Source organism: Hemiscyllium ocellatum, chromosome 13, assembly GCF_020745735.1.
Source record: "Hemiscyllium ocellatum isolate sHemOce1 chromosome 13, sHemOce1.pat.X.cur, whole genome shotgun sequence".
Lineage (NCBI taxonomy): Eukaryota > Metazoa > Chordata > Chondrichthyes > Orectolobiformes > Hemiscylliidae > Hemiscyllium > Hemiscyllium ocellatum.
Genome location: NC_083413.1, coordinates 79,420,321 through 79,443,898, shown reverse-complemented (window position 1 = coordinate 79,443,898; position 23,578 = coordinate 79,420,321). Strand labels below are relative to the sequence as shown.

The 23,578-nt window shown below is 47.6% G+C and overlaps 1 protein-coding gene across 1 annotated transcript in view; it reads left to right on the top strand.

Annotated features, from left to right (window-relative positions):
* LOC132821377 (transmembrane 4 L6 family member 5-like) overlaps positions 1-23,578 on the top strand; it is a 63,884-nt gene extending 40,306 nt beyond the window's left edge. The window contains exon 2 of the mRNA XM_060833958.1: positions 23,383-23,578. Within this exon, the coding sequence (XP_060689941.1) occupies positions 23,383-23,578 (196 nt within the window). The remainder of the gene's footprint in view (positions 1-23,382) is intronic.

Below are 23,578 nucleotides of genomic sequence, written 5' to 3'. Positions count from 1 at the left end.
TAACAGCACAGTGAGATAGGACAGAGCTCAGTGTAACAGCACAGTGAGATAGGACAGAGCTCAGTGTAACAGCACAGTGAGATCGGACAGAGCTCAGTGTAACAGCACAGTGAGATAGGACAGAGCTTAGTGTAACAGCACAGTGAGATAGGACAGAGCTCAGTGTAACAGCACAGTGAGATAGGACAGAGCTCAGTGTAACAGCACAGTGAGATAGGACAGAGCTTAGTGTAACAGCACAGTGAGATAGGACAGAGCTCAGTGTAACACCACAGTGAGATAGGACAGAGCTCAGTGTAACAGCACAGTGAGATAGGACAGAGCTCAGTGTAACAGCACAGTGAGATAGGACAGAGCTCAGTGTAACAGCACAGTGAGATAGGACAGAGCTCAGTGTAACAGCACAGTGAGATAGGACAGAGCTCAGTGTAACAGCACAGTGAGATAGGACAGAGCTCAGTGTAACAGCACAGTGAGATAGGACAGAGCTCAGTGTAACAGCACAGTGAGATAGGACAGAGCTCAGTGTAACAGCACAGTGAGATAGGACAGAGCTCAGTGTAACAGAACAGTGAGATAGGACAGAGCTCAGTGTAACAGCACAGTGAGATAGGACAGAGCTCAGTGTAACAGCACAGTGAGATAGGACAGAGCTCAGTGTAACAGCACAGTGAGATAGGACAGAGCTCAGTGTAACAGCACAGTGAGATAGGACAGAGCTTAGTGTAACAGCACAGTGAGATAGGACGGAGCTCAGTGTAACAGCACAGTGAGAAGGACAGAGCTCAGTGTAACAGTACAGTGAGATAGGACAGAGCTAGTGTAACAGCACAGTGAGATAGGACAGAGCTCATTGTAACAGCACCGTGAGATAGGACAGACCTCAGTGTAACAGCACAGTGAGATAGGACAGAGCTCAGTGTAACAGCACAGTGAGATAGGACAGAGCTAGTGTAACAGCACAGTGAGATAGGACCGAGCTCAGTGTAACAGCACAGTGAGATAGGACAGAGCTAGTGTAACAGCACAGTGAGATTGGACAGAGCTCAGTGTAACAGCACAGTGAGATAGGACAGAGCTCAGTGTATCAGCACAGTGAGATAGGACAGAGCTCAGTGTAACAGCACAGTGAGATAGGACAGAGCTTAGTGTAACAGCACAGTGAGATAGGACTGAGCTCAGTGTAACAGCACAGTGAGATAGGACTGAGCTCAGTGTAACAGCACAGTGAGATAGGACAGAGCTTAGTGTAACAGCACAGTGAGATAGGACAGAGCTAGTGTAACAGCACAGTGAGATAGGACAGAGCTCAGTGTAACAGCACAGTGAGATAGGACAGAGCTCAGTGTAACAGCACAGTGAGATAGGACAGAGCTCAGTGTAACAGCACAGTGAGATAGGACAGAGCTTAGTGTAACAGCACAGTGAGATAGGGACAGAGCTCAGTGTAACAGCACAGTGAGATAGGACAGAGCTCAGTGTAACAGCACAGTGAGATAGGACAGAGCTTAGAGTAACAGCACAGTGAGATAGGACAGAGCTCAGTGTAACAGCACAGTGAGATAGGACAGAGCTCAGTGTAACAGCACAGTGAGATAGGACAGAGCTCAGTGTAACAGCACAGTGAGATAGGACAGAGCTTAGTGTAACAGCACAGTGAGATAGGACAGAGCTCAGTGTAACAGCACAGTGAGATAGGACAGAGCTTAGTGTAACAGCACAGTGAGATAGGACAGAGCTAAGTGTAACAGCACAGTGAGATAGGACAGAGCTCAGTGTAACAGCACAGTGAGATAGGACAGAGCTCAGTGTAACAGCACAGTGAGATAGGACAGAGCACAGTGTAACAGAACAGTGAGATAGGACAGAGCTCAGTGTAACAGCACAGTGAGATAGGACAGAGCTCAGTGTAACAGCACAGTGAGATAGGACAGAGCTCAGTGTAACAGCACAGAGAGATAGGACAGAGCTCAGTGTAAACAGCACAGTGAGATAGGACAGAGCTCAGTGTAACAGACAGTGAGATAGGACAGAGCTCAGTGTAACAGCACAGTGAGATAGGACAGAGCTCAGTGTAACAGCACAGTGAGATAGGACAGAGCTCAGTGTAACAGTACAGTGAGATAGGACAGAGCTCAGTGTAACAGCACAGTGAGATAGGACAGAGCTCAGTGTAACAGACAGTGAGATAGGACAGAGCTCAGTGTAACAGTACAGTGAGATAGGACAGAGCTCAGTGTAACAGCACAGTGAGATAGGACAGAGCTCAGTGTAACAGCACAGTGAGATAGGACAGAGCTCAGTGTAACAGCACAGTGAGATAGGACAGAGCTCAGTGTAACAGAACAGTGAGATAGGACAGAGCTCAGTGTAACAGCACAGTGAGATAGGACAGAGCTCAGTGTAACAGACAGTGAGATAGGACAGAGCTCAGTGTAACAGCACAGTGAGATAGGACAGAGCTCAGTGTAACAGCACAGTGAGATAGGACAGAGCTCAGTGTAACAGCACAGTGAGATAGGACAGAGCTCAGTGTAACAGCACAGTGAGATAGGACAGAGCTCAGTGTAACAGCACAGTGAGATAGGACAGAGCTCAGTGTAACAGCACAGTGAGATAGGACAGAGCTAGTGTAACAGCACAGTGAGATAGGACAGAGCTCAGTGTAACAGCACAGTGAGATAGGACAGAGCTAGTGTAACAGCACAGTGAGATAGGACAGAGCTCAGTGTAACAGCACAGTGAGATAGGACAGAGCTTAGTGTAACAGCACAGTGAGATAGGACAGAGCTCAGTGTAACAGCACAGTGAGATCGGACAGAGCTCAGTGTAACAGCACAGTGAGATAGGACAGAGCTCAGTGAAACAGCACAGTGAGATAGGACAGAGCTAGTGTAACAGCACAGTGAGATAGGCCAGAGCTCAGTGTAACAGCACAGTGAGATAGGACAGAGCTCAGTGTAACAGAACAGTGAGATAGGACAGAGCTCAGTGTAAACAGCACAGTGAGATAGGACAGAGCTTAGTGTAACAGCACAGTGAGATAGGACAGAGCTCAGTGTAACAGCACAGTGAGATAGGACAGACCTTAGTGTAACAGCACAGTGAGATAGGACAGAGCTTAGTGTAACAGCACAGTGAGATAGGACAGAGCTCAGTGTAACAGCACAGTGAGATAGGACAGAGCTCAGTGTAACAGCACAGTGAGATAGGACAGAGCTCAGTGTAACAGCACAGTGAGATAGGACAGAGCTCAGTGTAACAGCACAGTGAGATAGGACAGAGCTCAGTGAAACAGCACAGTGAGATAGGACAGAGCTCAGTGTAACAGCACAGTGAGATAGGACAGAGCTCAGTGTAACAGCACAGTGAGATAGGACAGAGCTAAGAGTAACAGCACAGTGAGATAGGACAGAGCTAGTGTAACAGCACAGTGAGATAGGACAGAGCTTAGTGTAACAGCACAGTGAGATAGGACAGAGCTCAGTGTAACAGTACAGTGAGATAGGACAGAGCTCAGTGTAACAGCACAGTGAGATAGGACAGAGCTTAGTGTAACAGCACCGTGAGATAGGACAGAGCTCCAGTGTAACAGCACAGTGAGATAGGACAGAGCTTAGTGTAACAGCACAGTGAGATAGGACAGAGCTCAGTGTAACAGCACAGTGAGATAGTACAGAGCTCAGAGTAACAGCACAGTGAGATAGGACAGAGCTCAGTGTAACAGCACAGTGAGATAGGACAGAGCTCAGTGTAACAGACAGTGAGATAGGACAGAGCTCAGTGTAACAGCACAGTGAGATAGGACAGAGCTTAGTGTAACAGCACAGTGAGATAGGACAGAGCTAGTGTAACAGCACAGTGAGAAAGGACAGAGCTCAGTGTAACAGCACAGTGAGATAGGACAGAGCTTAGTGTAACAGCACAGTGAGATAGGACAGAGCTTAGTGTAACAGCACAGTGAGATAGGACAGAGCTCAGTGTAACAGAACAGTGAGATAGGACATAGCTCAGTGTAACAGCACAGTGAGATAGGACAGAGCTCAGTGTAACAGCACAGTGAGATAGGACAGAGCTCAGTGTAACAGCACAGTGAGCTAGGACAGAGCTCAGTGTAACAGCACAGTGAGATAGGACAGAGCTCAGTGTAACAGCACAGTGAGATAGGACAGAGCTTAGTGTAACAGCACAGTGAGATAGGACAGAGCTCAGTGTAACAGCACAGTGAGATAGGACAGAGCTCGTGTAACAGCACAGTGAGATAGGACAGAGCTCAGTGTAACAGCACAGTGAGATAGGACAGAGCTCAGTGTAACAGTACAGTGAGATAGGACAGAGCTCAGTGTAACAGACAGTGAGATAGGACAGAGCTAGTGTAACAGCACAGTGAGATAGGACAGAGCTCAGTGTAACAGCACGTGAGATAGGACAGAGCTCAGTGTAACCGCACAGTGAGATAGGACAGAGCACAGTGTAACAGCACAGTGCGATAGGACAGAGCTCAGTGTAACAGCACAGTGAGATAGGACAGAGCTCAGTGTAACAGCACAGTGAGATAGGACAGAGCTCAGTGTAACAGCACAGTGAGATAGGACAGAGCTCAGTGTAACAGCACAGTGAGAAGGACAGAGCTCAGTGTAACAGCACAGTGAGATAGGACAGAGCTTAGTGTAACAGCACCGTGAGATAGGACAGAGCTCTGTGTAACAGCACAGTGAGATAGGACAGAGCTTAGTGTAACAGCACAGTGAGATAGGACAGAGCTCAGTGTAACAGCACAGTGAGATAGGACTGAGCTCAGTGTAACAGCACAGTGAGATAGGACAGAGCTCAGTGTAACAGCACAGTGAGATAGGACAGAGCTCAGTGTAACAGCACAGTGAGATAGGACAGAGCTCAGTGTAACAGCACAGTGAGATAGGACAGAGCTCAGTGTAACAGCACAGTGAGATAGGACAGAGCTCAGTGTAACAGCACAGTGAGATAGGACAGAGCTCAGTGTAACAGCACAGTGAGATAGGACAGAGCTCAGTGTAACAGCACAGTGAGATAGGACAGAGCTCAGTGTAACAGCACAGTGAGATAGGACAGAGCTCAGTGTAACAGCACAGTGAGATAGGACAGAGCTCAGTGTAACAGCACAGTGAGATAGGACAGAGCTCAGTGTAACAGCACAGTGAGATAGGACTGAGCTCAGTGTAACAGCACAGTGAGATAGGACAGAGCTTAGTGTAACAGCACAGTGAGATAGGACAGAGCTCAGTGTAACAGCACAGTGAGATAGGACAGAGCTTAGTGTAACAGCACAGTGAGATAGGACAGAGCTCAGTGTAACAGCACAGTGAGATAGGACAGAGCTCAGTGTAACAGCACAGTGAGATAGGACAGAGCTCAGTGTAACAGCACAGTGAGATAGGACAGAGCTCAGTGTAACAGCACAGTGAGATAGGACAGAGCTCAGTGTAACAGCACAGTGAGATAGGACAGAGCTTAGTGTAACAGCACAGTGAGATAGGACAGAGCTCAGTGTAACAGCACAGTGAGATAGGACAGAGCTTAGTGTAACAGCACAGTGAGATAGGACAGAGCTCAGTGTAACAGCACAGTGAGATAGGACAGAGCTTAGTGTAACAGCACAGTGAGATAGGACAGAGCTCAGTGTAACAGCACAGTGAGATAGGACAGAGCTTAGTGTAACAGAACAGTGAGATAGGACAGAGCTCAGTGTAACAGCACAGTGAGATAGGACAGAGCTCAGTGTAACAGCACAGTGAGATAGGACAGAGCTCAGTGTAACAGCACAGTGAGATAGGACAGAGCTCAGTGTAAACAGCACAGTGAGATAGGACAGAGCTCAGTGTAACAGCACAGTGAGATAGGACTGAGCTCAGTGTAACAGAACAGTGAGATAGGACAGAGCTTAGTGTAACAGCACAGTGAGATAGGACAGAGCTCAGAGTAACAGCACAGTGAGATAGGACAGAGCTAGTGTAACAGCACAGTGAGATAGGACAGAGCTCAGAGTAACAGCACAGTGAGATAGGACAGAGCTCAGTGTAACAGCAAAGTGAGATAGGACAGAGCTCAGTGTAACAGCACAGTGAGATAGGACAGAGCTTAGTGTAACAGCACAGTGAGATAGGACAGAGCTCAGTGTAACAGCACAGTGAGATAGGACAGAGCTCAGTGTAAAAGCACAGTGAGATAGGACAGAGCTCAGTGTAACAGTACAGTGAGATAGGACAGAGCTCAGTGAAACAGCACAGTGAGATAGGACAGAGCTCAGTGTAAAAGCACAGTGAGATAGGACAGAGCTCAGTGTAACAGCACAGTGAGATAGGACAGAGCTCAGTGTAACAGCACAGTGAGATAGGACAGAGCTCAGTGTAACAGCACAGTGAGATAGGACAGAGCTCAGTGTAACAGCACAGTGAGATAGGACGAGCTCAGTGTAACAGCACAGTGAGATAGGACAGAGCTAGTGTAACAGCACAGTGAGATAGGACAGAGCTCAGTGTAACAGCACAGTGAGATAGGACAGAGCTCAGTGTAACAGCACAGTGAGATAGGACAGAGCTCAGTGTAACAGCACAGTGAGATAGGACAGAGCTCAGTGTAACAGCACAGTGAGATGGACAGAGCTCAGTGTAACAGCACAGTGAGATAGACAGAGCTCAGTGTAACAGCACAGTGAGATAGGACAGAGCTCAGTGTAACAGCACAGTGAGATAGGACAGAGCTCAGTGTAACAGCACAGTGAGATAGGACAGAGCTCAGTGTAACAGCACAGTGAGATAGGACAGAGCTCAGTGTAACAGAACAGTGAGATAGGACAGAGCTCAGTGTAAGAGCACAGTGAGATAGGACAGAGCTCAGTGTACAGCACAGTGAGATAGGACAGAGCTCAGTGTAACAGCACAGTGAGATCGGACAGAGCTCAGTGTAACAGCACAGTGAGATAGGACAGAGCTCAGTGTAACAGCACAGTGAGATAGGACAGAGCTAGTGTAACAGCACAGTGAGATAGGACAGAGCTCAGTGTAACAGCTCAGTGAGATAGGACAGAGCTCAGTGTAACAGCACAGTGAGATAGGACAGAGCTCAGTGTAACAGCACAGTGAGATAGGACAGAGCTCAGTGTAACAGCACAGTGAGATAGGACTGAGCTCAGTGTAACAGCACAGTGAGATAGGACAGAGCTCAGTGTAACAGCACAGTGAGATAGGACAGAGCTCAGAGTAACAGCACAGTGAGATAGGACAGAGCTCAGTGTAACAGCACAGTGAGATAGGACTGAGCTCAGTGTAACAGCACAGTGAGACAGGACAGAGCTCAGTGTAACAGCACCGTGAGATAGGACAGAGCTCAGTGTAACAGCACAGTGAGATAGGACAGAGCTTAGTGTAACAGCACAGTGAGATAGGACAGAGCTCAGTGAAACAGCACAGTGAGATAGGACAGAGCTCAGTGTAACATCACAGTGAGATAGGACAGAGCTCAGTGTAACTGTACAGTGAGATAGGACAGAGCTCAGTGTAACATCACAGTGAGATAGGACAGAGCTTAGTGTAACAGTACAGTGAGACAGGATAGAGCTTAGTGTAACAGTACAGTGAGATAGGACAGAGCTCAGTGTAACAGCACAGTGAGATAGGACAGAGCTTAGTGTAACAGCACAGTGAGATAGGACGGAGCTCAGTGTAACAGCACAGTGAGATAGGACAGAGCTCAGTGTAACAGCACAGTGAGATAGGTCAGAGCTCAGTGTAACAGCACGGTGAGATAGGACAGAGCTTAGTGTAACAGCACAGTGAGATAGGACAGAGCTCAGTGTAACAGCACAGTGAGATAGGACAGAGCTCAGTGTAACAGCACAGTGAGATAGGACAGAGCTCAGTGTAACAGCACAGTGAGATAGAACAGAGCTCAGTGTAACAGCACAGTGAGATAGGACAGAGCTCAGTGTAACAGCACAGTGAGATAGGACAGAGCTCAGTGTAACAGCACAGTGAGATAGGACAGAGCTCAGTGTAACAGCACAGAGAGATAGGACAGAGCTCAGTGTAACAGTACAGTGAGATAGGACAGAGCTCAGTGTAACAGCACAGTGAGATAGGACAGAGCTCAGTGTAACAGCACAGTGAGATAGGACAGAGCTCAGTGTAACAGCACAGTGAGATAGGACAGAGCTCAGTGTAACAGCACAGTGAGATAGGACAGAGCTCAGTGTAACAGCACAGTGAGATAGGACAGAGCTCAGTGTAACAGCACAGTGAGATAGGACAGAGCTCAGTGTAACAGCACAGTGAGATAGGACAGAGCTCAGTGTAACAGCACAGTGAGATAGGACAGAGCTCAGTGTAACAGCACAGTGAGATAGGACAGAGCTCAGTGTAACAGCACAGTGAGATAGGACAGAGCTCAGTGTAACAGCACAGTGAGATAGGACAGAGCTCAGTGTAACAGCACAGTGAGATAGGACAGAGCTCAGTGTAACAGCACAGTGAGATAGGACAGAGCTCAGTGTAACAGCACAGTGAGATAGGACAGAGCTCAGTGTAACAGCACAGTGAGATAGGACAGAGCTCAGTGTAACAGCACAGTGAGATAGGACAGAGCTCAGTGTAACAGTACAGTGAGATAGGACAGAGCTCAGTGTAACAGCACAGTGAGATAGGACAGAGCTCAGTGTAACAGCACAGTGAGATAGGACAGAGCTCAGTGTAACAGCACAGTGAGATAGGACAGAGCTCAGTGTAACAGCACAGTGAGATAGGACAGAGCTCAGTGTAACAGCACAGTGAGATAGGACAGAGCACAGTGTAACAGAACAGTGAGATAGGACAGAGCTAGTGTAACAGCACAGTGAGATAGGACAGAGCTCAGTGTAACAGTACAGTGAGATAGGACAGAGCTAGTGTAACAGCACAGTGAGATAGGACAGAGCTAGTGTAACAGCACAGTGAGATAGGACAGAGCTCAGTGTAACAGCACAGTGAGATAGGACAGAGCTCAGTGTAACAGCACAGTGAGATAGGACAGAGCTTAGTGTAACAGCACAGTGAGATAGGACAGAGCTCAGTGTAACAGACAGTGAGATAGGACAGAGCTCAGTGTAAACAGCACAGTGAGATAGGACAGAGCTCAGTGTAACAGCACAGTGAGATAGGACAGAGCTCAGTGTAACAGTACAGTGAGATAGGACAGAGCTCAGTGTAACATCACAGTGAGATAGGACAGAGCTTAGTGTAACAGCACAGTGAGATAGGACAGAGCTCAGTGTAACAGAACAGTGAGATAGGACAGAGCTCAGTGTAAACAGCACAGTGAGATAGGACAGAGCTCAGTGTAACAGCACAGTGAGATAGGACAGAGCTCAGTGTAACAGCACAGTGAGATAGGACAGAGCTCAGTGTAACAGCACAGTGAGATAGGACGAGCTCAGTGTAACAGCACAGTGAGATAGGACAGAGCTCAGTGTAACAGCACAGTGAGATAGGACAGAGCTCAGTGTAACAGCACAGTGAGATAGGACAGAGCTCAGTGTAACAGCACAGTGAGATAGGACAGAGCTCAGTGTAACAGCACAGTGAGATAGGACAGAGCTCAGTGTAACAGCACAGTGAGATAGGACAGAGCTCAGTGTAACAGTACAGTGAGATAGGACAGAGCTCAGTGTAACAGTACAGTGAGATAGGACAGAGCTCAGTGTAACAGCACAGTGAGATAGGACAGAGCTTAGTGTAACAGCACAGTGAGATAGGACAGAGCTTAGTGTAACAGCACAGTGAGATAGGACAGAGCTCAGTGTAACAGCACAGTGAGATAGGACAGAGCTCAGTGTAACAGCACAGTGAGATAGGACAGAGCTCAGTGTAACAGCACAGTGAGATAGGACAGAGCTCAGTGTAACAGCACAGTGAGATAGGACAGAGCTCAGTGTAACAGCACAGTGAGATAGGACAGAGCTCAGTGTAACAGCACAGTGAGATAGGACAGAGCTCAGTGTAACAGTACAGTGAGATAGGACAGAGCTCAGTGTAACAGCACAGTGAGATAGGACAGAGCTCAGTGTAACAGCACAGTGAGATAGGACAGAGCTCAGTGTAACAGCACAGTGAGATAGGACAGAGCTCAGTGTAACAGCACAGTGAGATAGGACAGAGCTAGTGTAACAGCACAGTGAGATAGGACAGAGCTCAGTGTAACAGCACAGTGAGATAGGACAGAGCTCAGTGTAACAGCACAGTGAGATAGGACAGAGCTTAGTGTAACAGCACAGTGAGATAGGACAGAGCTCAGTGTAACAGCACGTGAGATAGGACAGAGCTCAGTGTAACAGCACAGTGAGATAGGACAGAGCTCAGTGTAACAGCACAGTGAGATAGGACAGAGCTCAGTGTAACAGCACAGTGAGATAGGACAGAGCTCAGTGTAACAGCACAGTGAGATAGGACAGAGCTCAGTGTAACAGCACAGTGAGATAGGACAGAGCTCAGTGTAACAGCACAGTGAGATAGGACAGAGCTTAGTGTAACAGCACAGTGAGATAGGACAGAGCTCAGTGTAACAGAACAGTGAGATAGGACAGAGCTCAGTGTAACAGCACAGTGAGATAGGACAGAGCTCAGTGTAACAGCACAGTGAGATAGGAGAGAGCTCAGTGTAACAGCACAGTGAGATAGGACAGAGCTAGTGTAACAGCACAGTGAGATAGGACAGAGCTTAGTGTAACAGCACAGTGAGATAGGACAGAGCTCAGTGTAACAGCACAGTGAGATAGGACAGAGCTAGTGTAACAGCACAGTGAGATAGGACAGAGCTCAGTGTAACAGCACAGTGAGATAGGACAGAGCTCAGTGTAACAGCACAGTGAGATAGGACAGAGCTCAGTGTAACAGCACAGTGAGATAGGACAGAGCTCAGTGTAACAGCACAGTGAGATAGGACAGAGCTCAGTGTAACAGCACAGTGAGATAGGACAGAGCTCAGTGTAACAGCACAGTGAGATAGGACAGAGCTCAGTGTAACAGCACAGTGAGATAGGACAGAGCTCAGTGTAACAGCACAGTGAGATAGGACAGAGCTCAGTGTAACAGCACAGTGAGATAGGCAGAGCTCAGTGTAACAGCACAGTGAGATAGGACAGAGCTCAGTGTAACAGCACAGTGAGATAGGACAGAGCTCAGTGTAACAGCACAGTGAGATAGGACAGAGCTCAGTGTAACAGCACAGTGAGATAGGACAGAGCTCAGTGTAACAGCACAGTGAGATAGGACAGAGCTCAGTGTAACAGCACAGTGAGATAGGACAGAGCTTAGTGTAACAGCACAGTGAGATAGGACAGAGCTCAGTGTAACAGACAGTGAGATAGGACAGAGCTCAGTGTAACAGCACAGTGAGATAGGACAGAGCTCAGTGTAACAGCACAGTGAGATAGGACAGAGCTCAGTGTAACAGCACAGTGAGATAGGACAGAGCTCAGTGTAACAGCACAGTGAGATAGGACAGAGCTCAGTGTAACAGCACAGTGAGATAGGACAGAGCTCAGTGTAACAGCACAGTGAGATAGGACAGAGCTCAGTGTAACAGCACAGTGAGATAGGACAGAGCTCAGTGTAACAGCACAGTGAGATAGGACAGAGCTCAGTGTAACAGCACAGTGAGATAGGACAGAGCTCAGTGTAACAGCACAGTGAGATAGGACAGAGCTCAGTGTAACAGCACAGTGAGATAGGACAGAGCTCAGTGTAACAGTACAGTGAGATAGGACAGAGCTCAGTGTAACAGCACAGTGAGATAGGACAGAGCTCAGTGTAACAGCACAGTGAGATAGGACAGAGCTCAGTGTAACAGCACAGTGAGATCGGACAGAGCTCAGTGTAACAGCACAGTGAGATAGGACAGAGCTCAGTGTAACAGCACAGTGAGATAGGACAGAGCTCAGTGTAACAGCACAGTGAGATAGGACAGAGCTCAGTGTAACAGCACAGTGAGATAGGACAGAGCTCAGTGTAACAGCACAGTGAGATAGGACAGAGCTCAGTGTAACAGCACAGTGAGATAGGACAGAGCTCAGTGTAAAGCACAGTGAGATAGGACAGAGCTCAGTGTAACAGCACAGTGAGATAGGACAGAGCTCAGTGTAACAGCACAGTGAGATAGGACAGAGCTCAGTGTAACAGCACAGTGAGATAGGACAGAGCTTAGTGTAACAGCACAGTGAGATAGGACAGAGCTTAGTGTAACAGCACAGTGAGATAGGACAGAGCTTAGTGTAACAGCACAGTGAGATAGGACAGAGCTCAGTGTAACAGCACAGTGAGATAGGACAGAGCTTAGTGTAACAGCACAGTGAGATAGGACAGAGCTCAGTGTAACAGCACAGTGAGAGAGGACAGAGCTCAGTGTAACAGCACAGTGAGATAGGACAGAGCTCAGTGTAACAGCACGTGAGATAGGACAGAGCTCAGTGTAACAGCACAGTGAGATAGGACAGAGCTCAGTGTAACAGCACAGTGAGATAGGACAGAGCTCAGTGTAACAGCACAGTGAGATAGGACAGAGCTCAGTGTAACAGCACAGTGAGATAGGACAGAGCTAGTGTAACAGCACAGTGAGATAGGACAGAGCTCAGTGTAACAGCACAGTGAGATAGGACAGAGCTCAGTGTAACAGCACAGTGAGATAGGACAGAGCTCAGTGTAACAGCACAGTGAGATAGGACAGAGCTCAGTGTAACAGCACAGTGAGATAGGACAGAGCTCAGTGTAACAGCACAGTGAGATAGGACAGAGCTCAGTGTAAAGCACAGTGAGATAGGACAGAGCTCAGTGTAACAGCACAGTGAGATAGGACAGAGCTCAGTGTAACAGCACAGTGAGATAGGACAGAGCTCAGTGTAACAGCACAGTGAGATAGGACAGAGCTCAGTGTAACAGCACAGTGAGATAGGACAGAGCTCAGTGTAACAGCACAGTGAGATAGGACAGAGCTCAGTGTAACAGCACAGTGAGATCGGACAGAGCTCAGTGTAACAGCACAGTGAGATAGGACAGAGCTCAGTGTAACAGCACAGTGAGATAGGACATAGCTTAGTGTAACAGCACAGTGAGATAGGACAGAGCTCAGTGTAACAGCACAGTGAGATAGGACAGAGCTCAGTGTAACAGCACAGTGAGATCGGACAGAGCTCAGTGTAACAGCACAGTGAGATAGGACAGAGCTAGTGTAACAGCACAGTGAGATAGGACGGAGCTCAGTGTAACAGAACAGTGAGATAGGACTGAGCTCAGTGTAACAGCACAGTGAGATAGGACAGAGCTCAGTGTAACAGCACCGTGAGATAGGACAGAGCTCAGTGTAACAGCACAGTGAGATAGGACAGAGCTCAGTGTAACAGCATAGTGAGATAGGACAGAGCTCAGTGTAACAGCACAGTGAGATAGGACAGAGCTCAGTGTAACATCACAGTGAGATAGGACAGAGCTCAGTGTAACAGTACAGTGAGATAGGACAGAGCTCAGTGTAACAGCACAGTGAGATAGGACAGAGCTCAGTGTAACAGCACAGTGAGATAGGACAGAGCTTAGTGTAACAGCACAGTGAGATAGGACAGAGCTCAGTGTAACAGAACAGTGAGATAGGACAGAGCTTAGTGTAACAGCACAGTGAGATAGGACAGAGCTCAGTGTAACAGCACAGTGAGATAGGACAGAGCTAAGTGTAACAGCACAGTGAGATAGGACAGAGCTCAGTGTAACAGCACAGTGAGATAGGACAGAGCTTAGTGTAACAGCACAGTGAGATAGGACTGAGCTCAGTGTAACAGAACAGTGAGATAGGACAGAGCTTAGTGTAACAGCACAGTGAGATAGGACAGAGCTCAGTGTAACAGCACCGTGAGATAGGACAGACCTTAGTGTAACAGCACAGTGAGATAGGACAGAGCTCAGTGAAACAGCACAGTGAGATAGGACAGAGCACAGTGTAACAGTACAGTGAGATAGGACAGAGCTCAGTGTAACAGCACAGTGAGATAGGACAGAGCTCAGTGTAACAGCACAGTGAGATAGACAGAGCTCAGTGTAACAGCACAGTGAGATAGGACAGAGCTCAGTGAAACAGCACAGTGAGATAGGACAGAGCTCAGTGTAACAGCACAGTGAGATAGGGCAGAGCTCAGTGTAACAGCACAGTGAGATAGGACAGAGCTCAGTGTAACAGCATAGTGAGATAGGACAGAGCTCAGTGTAACAGCACAGTGAGATAGGACAGAGCTCAGTGTAACATCACAGTGAGATAGGACAGAGCTCAGTGTAACAGTACAGTGAGATAGGACAGAGCTCAGTGTAACATCACAGTGAGATAGGACAGAGCTTAGTGTAACAGTACAGTGAGACAGGATAGAGCTTAGTGTAACAGTACAGTGAGATAGGACAGAGCTCAGTGTAACAGCACAGTGAGATAGGACAGAGCTAGTGTAACAGCACAGTGAGATAGGACGGAGCTCAGTGTAACAGAACAGTGAGATAGGACTGAGCTCAGTGTAACAGCACAGTGAGATAGGACAGAGCTCAGTGTAACAGCACCGTGAGATAGGACAGAGCTCAGTGTAACAGCACAGAGAGATAGGACAGAGCTCAGTGTAACAGCATAGTGAGATAGGACAGAGCTCAGTGTAACAGCACAGTGAGATAGGACAGAGCTCAGTGTAACATCACAGTGAGATAGGACAGAGCTCAGTGTAACAGTACAGTGAGATAGGACAGAGCTCAGTGTAACATCACAGTGAGATAGGACAGAGCTTAGTGTAACAGTACAGTGAGACAGGATAGAGCTTAGTGTAACAGTACAGTGAGATAGGACAGAGCTCAGTGTTACAGCACAGTGAGATAGGACAGAGCTCAGTGTAACATCACAGTGAGATAGGACAGAGCTCAGTGTAACATCACAGTGAGATAGGACAGAGCTTAGTGTAACAGTACAGTGAGACAGGATAGAGCTTAGTGTAACAGCACAGTGAGATAGGACAGAGCTCAGTGTAACAGCACAGTGAGATAGGACAGAGCTTAGTGTAACAGCACAGTGAGATAGGACAGAGCTCAGTGAAACAGCACAGTGAGATAGGACAGAGCTCAGTGTAACAGCACAGTGAGATAGGACAGAGCTTAGTGTAACAGTACAGTGAGATAGGACAGAGCTCAGTGTAACAGCACAGTGAGATAGGACAGAGCTCAGTGTAAGAGCACAGTGAGATAGGACAGAGCTCAGTGTAACAGCACAGTGAGATAGGACTGAGCTCAGTGTAACAGAACAGTGAGATAGGACAGAGCTTAGTGTAACAGCACAGTGAGATAGGACAGAGCTCAGTATAACAGCACAGTGAGATAGGACATAGCTTAGAGTAACAGCACAGTGAGATAGGACAGAGCTCAGTGTAACAGCACAGTGAGATAGGACAGAGGTTAGTGTAACAGCACAGTGAGATAGGACTGAGCTCAGTGTAACAGAACAGTGAGATAGGACAGAGCTTAGTGTAACAGCACAGTGAGATAGGACAGAGCTCAGTGTAACAGCACCGTGAGATAGGACAGTCCTTAGTGTAACATCACAGTGAGATAGGACAGAGCTCAGTGAAACAGCACAGTGAGATAGGACAGAGCACAGTGTAACAGCACAGTGAGATAGGACAGAGCTCAGTGTAACAGCACAGTGAGATAGGACAGAGCTCAGTGTAACAGCACAGTGAGATAGGACAGAGCTCAGTGTAACAGCACAGTGAGATAGGACATAGCTTAGTGTAATAGTACGGTGAGATAGGACAGAGCTCAGTGTAACAGCACGGTGAAATAGGACAGAGCTCAGTGTAACAGCACAGTGAGATAGGACAGAGCTCAGTGTAACAGCACAGTGAGATAGGACAGAGCTCAATGTAACAGCACAGTGACATAGGACAGAGCTCAGTGTAACAGCACAGTGAGATAGGACAGAGCTCAGTGTAACAGCACAGTGAGATAGGACAGAGCTTAGTGTTTCAGCACAGTGAGATAGGACAGTGCTCAGTGTAACAGCACAGAGAGATAGGACAGAGTTCAGTGTAACAGTACAGTGAGATAGGACAGAGCTCAGTGTAAGAGCACAGTGAGATAGGACAGAGCTTAGTGTAAGAGCACAGTGAGATAGGACAGAGCTCAGTGTAACAGCACAGTGAGATTGGACAGAGCTCAGTGTAACAGCACAGTGAGATCGGACAGAGCTCAGTGTAACAGCACAGTGAGATAGGACAGAGCTTAGTGTAACAGCACAGTGAGATAGGACAGAGCTCAGTGTAACAGCACAGTGAGATAGGACAGAGCTTAGTGTAACAGCACAGTGAGATAGGACGGAGCTCAGTGTAACAGAACAGTGAGATAGGACTGAGCTCAGTGTAACAGCACAGTGAGATAGGACAGAGCTCAGTGTAACAGCACCGTGAGATAGGGCAGAGCTCAGTGTCACAGCACAGTGAGATAGGACAGAGCTCAGTGTAACAGCATAGTGAGATAGGACAGAGCTCAGTGTAACAGCACAGTGAGATAGGACAGAGCTCAGTGTAACATCACAGTGAGATAGGACAGAGCTCAGTGTAACAGTACAGTGAGATAGGACAGAGCTCAGTGTAACATGACAGTGAGATAGGACAGAGCTTAGTGTAACAGTACAGTGAGACAGGATAGAGCTTAGTGTAACAGTACAGTGAGATAGGACAGAGCTCAGTGTAACAGCACAGTGAGATAGGACAGAGCTAGTGTAACAGCACAGTGAGATAGGACGGAGCTCAGTGTAACAGCACAGTGAGATAGGACAGAGCTCAGTGTAACAGCACAGTGAGATAGGACAGAGCTCAGTGTAACAGCACAGTGAGATAGGGCAGAGCTCAGTGTAACAGCACAGTGAGATAGGACAGAGCTCAGTGTAACAGCACAGTGAGATAGGACAGAGCTTAGTGTAACAGCACAGTGAGATAGGACAGAGCTCAGTGTAACAGCACAGTGAGATAGGACAGAGCTTAGTGTAACAGCACAGTGAGATAGGACAGAGCTCAGTGTAACAGCACAGTGAGATAGGACAGAGCTTAGTGTAACAGCACAGTGAGATAGGACAGAGCTCAGTGTAACAGCACAGTGAGATAGGACAGAGCTTAGTGTAACAGCACAGTGAGATAGGACAGAGCTAGTGTAACAGCACAGTGAGATAGGACATAGCTCAGTGTAACAGCACAGTGAGATAGGACAGAGCTCAGTGTAACAGCACCGTGAGATAGGGCAGAGCTCAGTGTAACAGCACAGTGAGATAGGACAGAGCTCAGTGTAACAGCATAGTGAGATAGGACAGAGCTCAGTGTAACAGCACAGTGAGATAGGACAGAGCTCAGTGTAACATCACAGTGAGATAGGACAGAGCTCAGTGTAACAGTACAGTGAGATAGGACAGAGCTCAGTGTAACATGACAGTGAGATAGGACAGAGCTTAGTGTAACAGTACAGTGAGACAGGATAGAGCTTAGTGTAACAGTACAGTGAGATAGGACAGAGCTCAGTGTAACAGCACAGTGAGATAGGACAGAGCTTAGTGTAACAGCACAGTGAGATAGGACGGAGCTCAGTGTAACAGAACAGTGAGATAGGACTGAGCTCAGTGTAACAGCACAGTGAGATAGGACAGAGCTCAGTGTAACAGCACCGTGAGATAGGGCAGAGCTCAGTGTAACAGCACAGTGAGATAGGACAGAGCTCAGTGTAACAGCATAGTGAGATAGGACAGAGCTCAGTGTAACAGCACAGTGAGATAGGACAGAGCTCAGTGTAACATCACAGTGAGATGGGACAGAGCTCAGTGTAACAGTACAGTGAGATAGGACAGAGCTCAGTGTAACATCACAGTGAGATAGGACAGAGCTTAGTGTAACAGTACAGTGAGACAGGATAGAGCTTAGTGTAACAGCACAGTGAGATAGGACAGAGCTCAGTGTAACAGCACAGTGAGATAGGACAGACCTTAGTGTAACAGCACAGTGAGATAGGACAGAGCTCAGTGAAACAGCACAGTGAGATAGGACAGAGCTCAGTGTAACAGCACAGTGAGATAGGGCAGTGCTCAGTGTAACAGCACAGTGAGATAGGACAGAGCTCAGTGTAACAGCATTGTGAGATAGGACAGAGCTCAGTGTAACAGCACAGTGAGATAGGACAGAGCTCAGTGTAACATCACAGTGAGATAGGACAGAGCTCAGTGTAACAGTACAGTGAGATAGGACAGAGCTTAGTGTAACAGTACAGTGAGACAGGATAGAGCTTAGTGTAACAGTACAGTGAGATAGGACAGAGCTCAGTGTAACAGCACAGTGAGATAGGACAGAGCTTAGTGTAACAGCACAGTGAGATAGGACGGAGCTCAGTGTAACAGCACAGTGAGATAGGACAGAGCTTAGTGTAACAGTACAGTGAGACAGGATAGAGCTTAGTGTAACAGCACAGTGAGATAGGACAGAGCTCAGTGTAACAGCACAGTGAGATAGGACAGAGCTTAGTGTAACAGCACAGTGAGATAGGACAGAGCTCAGTGAAACAGCACAGTGAGATAGGACAGAGCTCAGTGTAACAGCACAGTGAGATAGGACATAGCTTAGTGTAATAGTACGGTGAGATAGGACAGAGCTCAGTGTAACAGCACAGTGAAATAGGACAGAGCTCAGTGTAACAGCACATTGAGATAGGACAGAGCTCAATGTAACAGCACAGTGAGATAGGACAGAGCTCAGTGTAACAGCACAGTGAGATAGGACAGAGCTCAGTGTAACAGCACAGTGAGATAGGACAGAGCTCAGTGTAACAGCACAGTGAGATAGGACAGAGCACAGTGTAACAGTACAGTGAGATAGGTCAGAGCTCAGTGTAACTGCACAGTGAGATAGGACAGAGCTCAGTGTAACAGCACAGTGAGATAGGACAGAGCTCAGTGTAAGAGCACAGTGAGATAGAACAGAGCTCAGTGTAACAGCACCGTGAGATAGGACAGAGCTCAGTGTAACAGCACAGTGAGATAGGATAGAGCTCAGTGTAACAGCACAGTGAGATAGGACAGAGCTCAGTGTAACAGCACAGTGAGATAGGACATAGCTTAGTGTAACAGTACGGTGAGATAGGACAGAGCTCAGTGTAACAGCACAGTGAGATAGGACAGAGCTTAGTGTAACAGCACAGTGAGATAGGACAGAGCTCAGTGTAACAGCACAGTGAGATAGGACAGAGCTCAGTGTAACAGCACAGTGAGATAGGACAGAGCTCAGTGTAACAGTACAGTGAGATAGGACAGAGCTCAGTGTAACAGTACAGTGAGACAGGACAGAGCCTAGTGTAAGAGCACAGTGAGATAGGACAGAGCTCAGTGTAACAGCACCGTGAGATAGGGCAGAGCTCAGTGTAACAGCACAGTGAGATAGGACAGAGCTCAGTGTAACAGCACAGTGAGATAGGACATAGCTTAGTGTAACAGTACGGTGAGATAGGACAGAGCTCAGTGTAACAGCACAGTGAGATAGGACAGAGCTTAGTGTAACAGCACAGTGAGATCGGACAGAGCTCAGTGTAACAGCACAGTGAGATAGGACAGAGCTCAGTGTAACAGCACAGTGAGATAGGACAGAGCTCAGTGTAACAGTACAGTGAGATAGGACAGAGCTCAGTGTAACAGTACAGTGAGATAGGACAGAGCCTAGTGTAAGAGCACAGTGAGATAGGACAGAGCTCAGTGTAACAGCACAGTGAGATAGGACAGAGCTCAGTGTAAGAGCACAGTGAGATAGGACTGAGCTCAGTGTAACAGCACCGTGAGATAGGTCAGAGCTCAGTGTAACAGCACAGTGAGATAGGACAGAGCTCAGTGTAACAGCACAGTGAGATAGGACAGAGCTCAGTGTAACAGCACAGTGAGATAGGACAGAGCTCAGTGTAACAGCACAGTGAGATAGGACGGAGCTCAGTGTAACAGCACAGTGAGATAGGACAGAGCTCAGTGTAACAGCGCGGTGAGATAGGACGGAGCTCAGTGTTACAGCGCAGTGAGATAGGACGGAGCTCAGTGTAACAGTACAGTGAGATAGTCCAGAGCTCAGTATAACAGCACAGTCGGATAATTCAGACGTCAGGGTAATATACAGTCAGATAAACCACAGCTCCGTGTAACAGCACGGGGCCGATTAGATCAGAGCACAGTGTAACAGCACAGTCGGATAGATCAGAGCTCAGTGTAACATCACAGATGTATTGACCAGAGCTCAGTGTCACAGTACAGTCAGATAGACCAGAGCTCAGCGTAACTGCACAGTTGGATGGACCAGAGATCAGTGTAACAGTACAGTTGGATAGATTGGAGCTCATTGTAACGGCACAGTCGGGTCGACAAGAGCACAGAGGAACAGCACAGTTGCGTAGATCAGAGCTCAGTGTAATAGTGCAGTCAGATACAGCAGAGGTCAGTGTAGCAGCACAGTCAGACCAGAGCTCAGTGGGACAGTTCAGTCGGGCCAATCAAAGCTCAGCGTAACTGCTGAGTTGGATAGATCAGAGCTCAGCGTAACAGCACAATTGGATAAAAAGAGCTCAGGGTAACAGTACAGTCAGATAGATCATAGCTCAGTGTAACAGCACCATCGGATAAACCAGAGCTCAGTGTAACAGCACAGTGAGATAGGACAGAGCTCAGTGTAACAGCACAGTGAGATAGGACAGAGCTCAGTGTAAGAGCACAGTGAGATAGGACAGAGCTCAGTGTAAGAGCACAGTGAGATAGGACAGAGCTCAGTGTAAGAGCACCGTGAGATAGGACAGAGCTCAGTGTAACAGCACCGTGAGATAGGGCAGAGCTCAGTGTAACAGCACAGTGAGATAGGACAGAGCTCAGTGTAACAGCACAGTGAGATAGGGCAGAGCTCAGTGTAACAGCACAGTGAGATAGGACAGAGCTCAGTGTAACAGCACAGTGAGATAGGACATAGCTTAGTGTAACAGCACGGTGAGATAGGACAGAGCTCAGTGTAACAGCACAGTGAGATAGGACAGAGCTCAGTCTAAGAGCACAGTGAGATAGGACGGAGCTCAGTGTAACAGCACAGTGAGACAGGATAGAGCTTAGTGTAACAGCACAGTGAGATAGGACAGAGCTCAGTGTAACAGCACAGTGAGATAGGACAGACCTTAGTGTAACAGCACAGTGAGATAGGACAGAGCTCAGTGAAACAGCACAGTGAGATAGGACAGAGCTCAGTGTAACAGCACAGTGAGATAGGACATAGCTTAGTGTAATAGTACGGTGAGATAGGACAGAGCTCAGTGTAACAGCACATTGAGATAGGACAGAGCTCAATGTAACAGCACAGTGAGATAGGACAGAGCTCAGTGTAACAGCACAGATGTATTGACCAGAGCTCAGTGTCACAGTACAGTCAGATAGACCAGAGCCCAGCGTAACTGCACAGTTGGATGGACCAGAGATCAGTGTAACAGTACAGTTGGATAGATTGGAGCTCATTGTAACGGCACAGTCGGGTCGACAAGAGCACAGAGGAACAGCACAGTTGCGTAGATCAGAGCTCAGTGTAATAGTGCAGTCAGATACAGCAGAGGTCAGTGTAGCAGCACAGTCAGACCAGAGCTCAGTGGGACAGTTCAGTCGGGCCAATCAAAGCTCAGCGTAACTGCTGAGTTGGATAGATCAGAGCTCAGCGTAACAGCACAATTGGATAAAAAGAGCTCAGGGTAACAGTACAGTCAGATAGATCATAGCTCAGTGTAACAGCACCATCGGATAAACCAGAGCTCAGTGTAACAGCACAGTGAGATAGGACAGAGCTCAGTGTAAGAGCACAGTGAGATAGGACAGAGCTCAGTGTAAGAGCACCGTGAGATAGGACAGAGCTCAGTGTAACAGCACCGTGAGATAGGGCAGAGCTCAGTGTAACAGCACAGTGAGATAGGACAGAGCTCAGTGTAACAGCACAGTGAGATAGGGCAGAGCTCAGTGTAACAGCACAGTGAGATAGGACAGAGCTCAGTGTAACAGCACAGTGAGATAGGACATAGCTTAGTGTAACAGTACGGTGAGATAGGACAGAGCTCAGTGTAACAGCACAGTGAGATAGGACAGAGCTTAGTGTAACAGCACAGTGAGATAGGACAGAGCTCAGTGTAACAGCACAGTGAGATAGGACAGATCTCAGAGTAACAGCACAGTGAGATAGGACAGAGCTCAGTGTAACAGTACAGTGAGATAGGACAGAGCTCAGTGTAACAGTACAGTGAGATAGGACAGAGCCTAGTGTAAGAGCACAGTGAGATAGGGCAGAGCTCAGTGTAACAGTACAGTGAGATCGGACGGAGCTCAGTGTAACAGTACGGTGAGATCGGACAGAGCTCAGTGTAACAGCACAGTGAGATAGGACAGAGCTTAGTGTAACAGCACAGTGAGATAGGACAGAGCTCAGTGTAACAGTACAGTGAGATAGGACAGAGCTCAGTGTAACAGCACCGTGAGATAGGACAGAGCTCAGTGTAACAGCACAGTGAGCTAGGACAGAGCTCAGTGTAACAGCACAGTGAGATAGGACATAGCTTAGTGTAACAGTACAGTGAGATAGGACAGAGCTCAGTGTAACAGCACAGTGAGATAGGACAGAGCTCAGTGTAACAGCACAGTGAGATAGGACAGAGCTCAGTGTAACAGTACAGTGAGATAGGACAGAGCTCAGTGTAACAGTACAGTGAAATAGGACAGAGCTCAATGTAACAGTACAGTGAGATAGGACAGAGCTCAGTGTAACAGTACAGTGAGATAGGACAGAGCTCAGTGTAACATCACAGTGAGATAGGACAGAGCTCAGTGTAACAGCACAGTGAGATAGGACAGAGCTCAGTGTAACAGTACAGTGAGATAGGACAGAGCTCAGTGTAACAGCACAGTGAGATAGGACAGAGCTCAGTGTAACAGCACAGTGAGGTAGGACAGAGCTTAGTGTAACAGTACAGTGAGATAGGACAGAGCTCATTGTAACAGCACAGTGAGATAGGACAGAGCTCAGTGTCACAACACAGTCACATAGACCAGAGGTCAGTGTAACAGCACAGTCACATAGACCAGAGCACAGTGTAACATCACAGTCAGATAGACCAGAGCACAGTGTAACATCACAGTCAGATAGATCAGCATTATGTGTGACAGTACATTCAGGTGAATAAATTGGAACACTGACCATGACCCCTTTATTAGGCTTTATCATTCATACGCATGGCTGTCTGATGTATTTGAGACTTAACTATTTGTCGTATTTGTACGTTTTGCCTGCAGCACCGAGAATTACCTGCATAATCCGTTACTGTGGACAATTTGTGAAAGGCCCAAGAACGTTGTGCTGTGGCATGTCACCTTATTCTGCACTCTCATGATCATCAGCTGTCTGCAAGTTCTCCTGTGCTCCATACAGATCTTCAATGGATGTCTTGGCTGTATTTTTGGTCGATGTTCGCACTATGATACAAAGTGA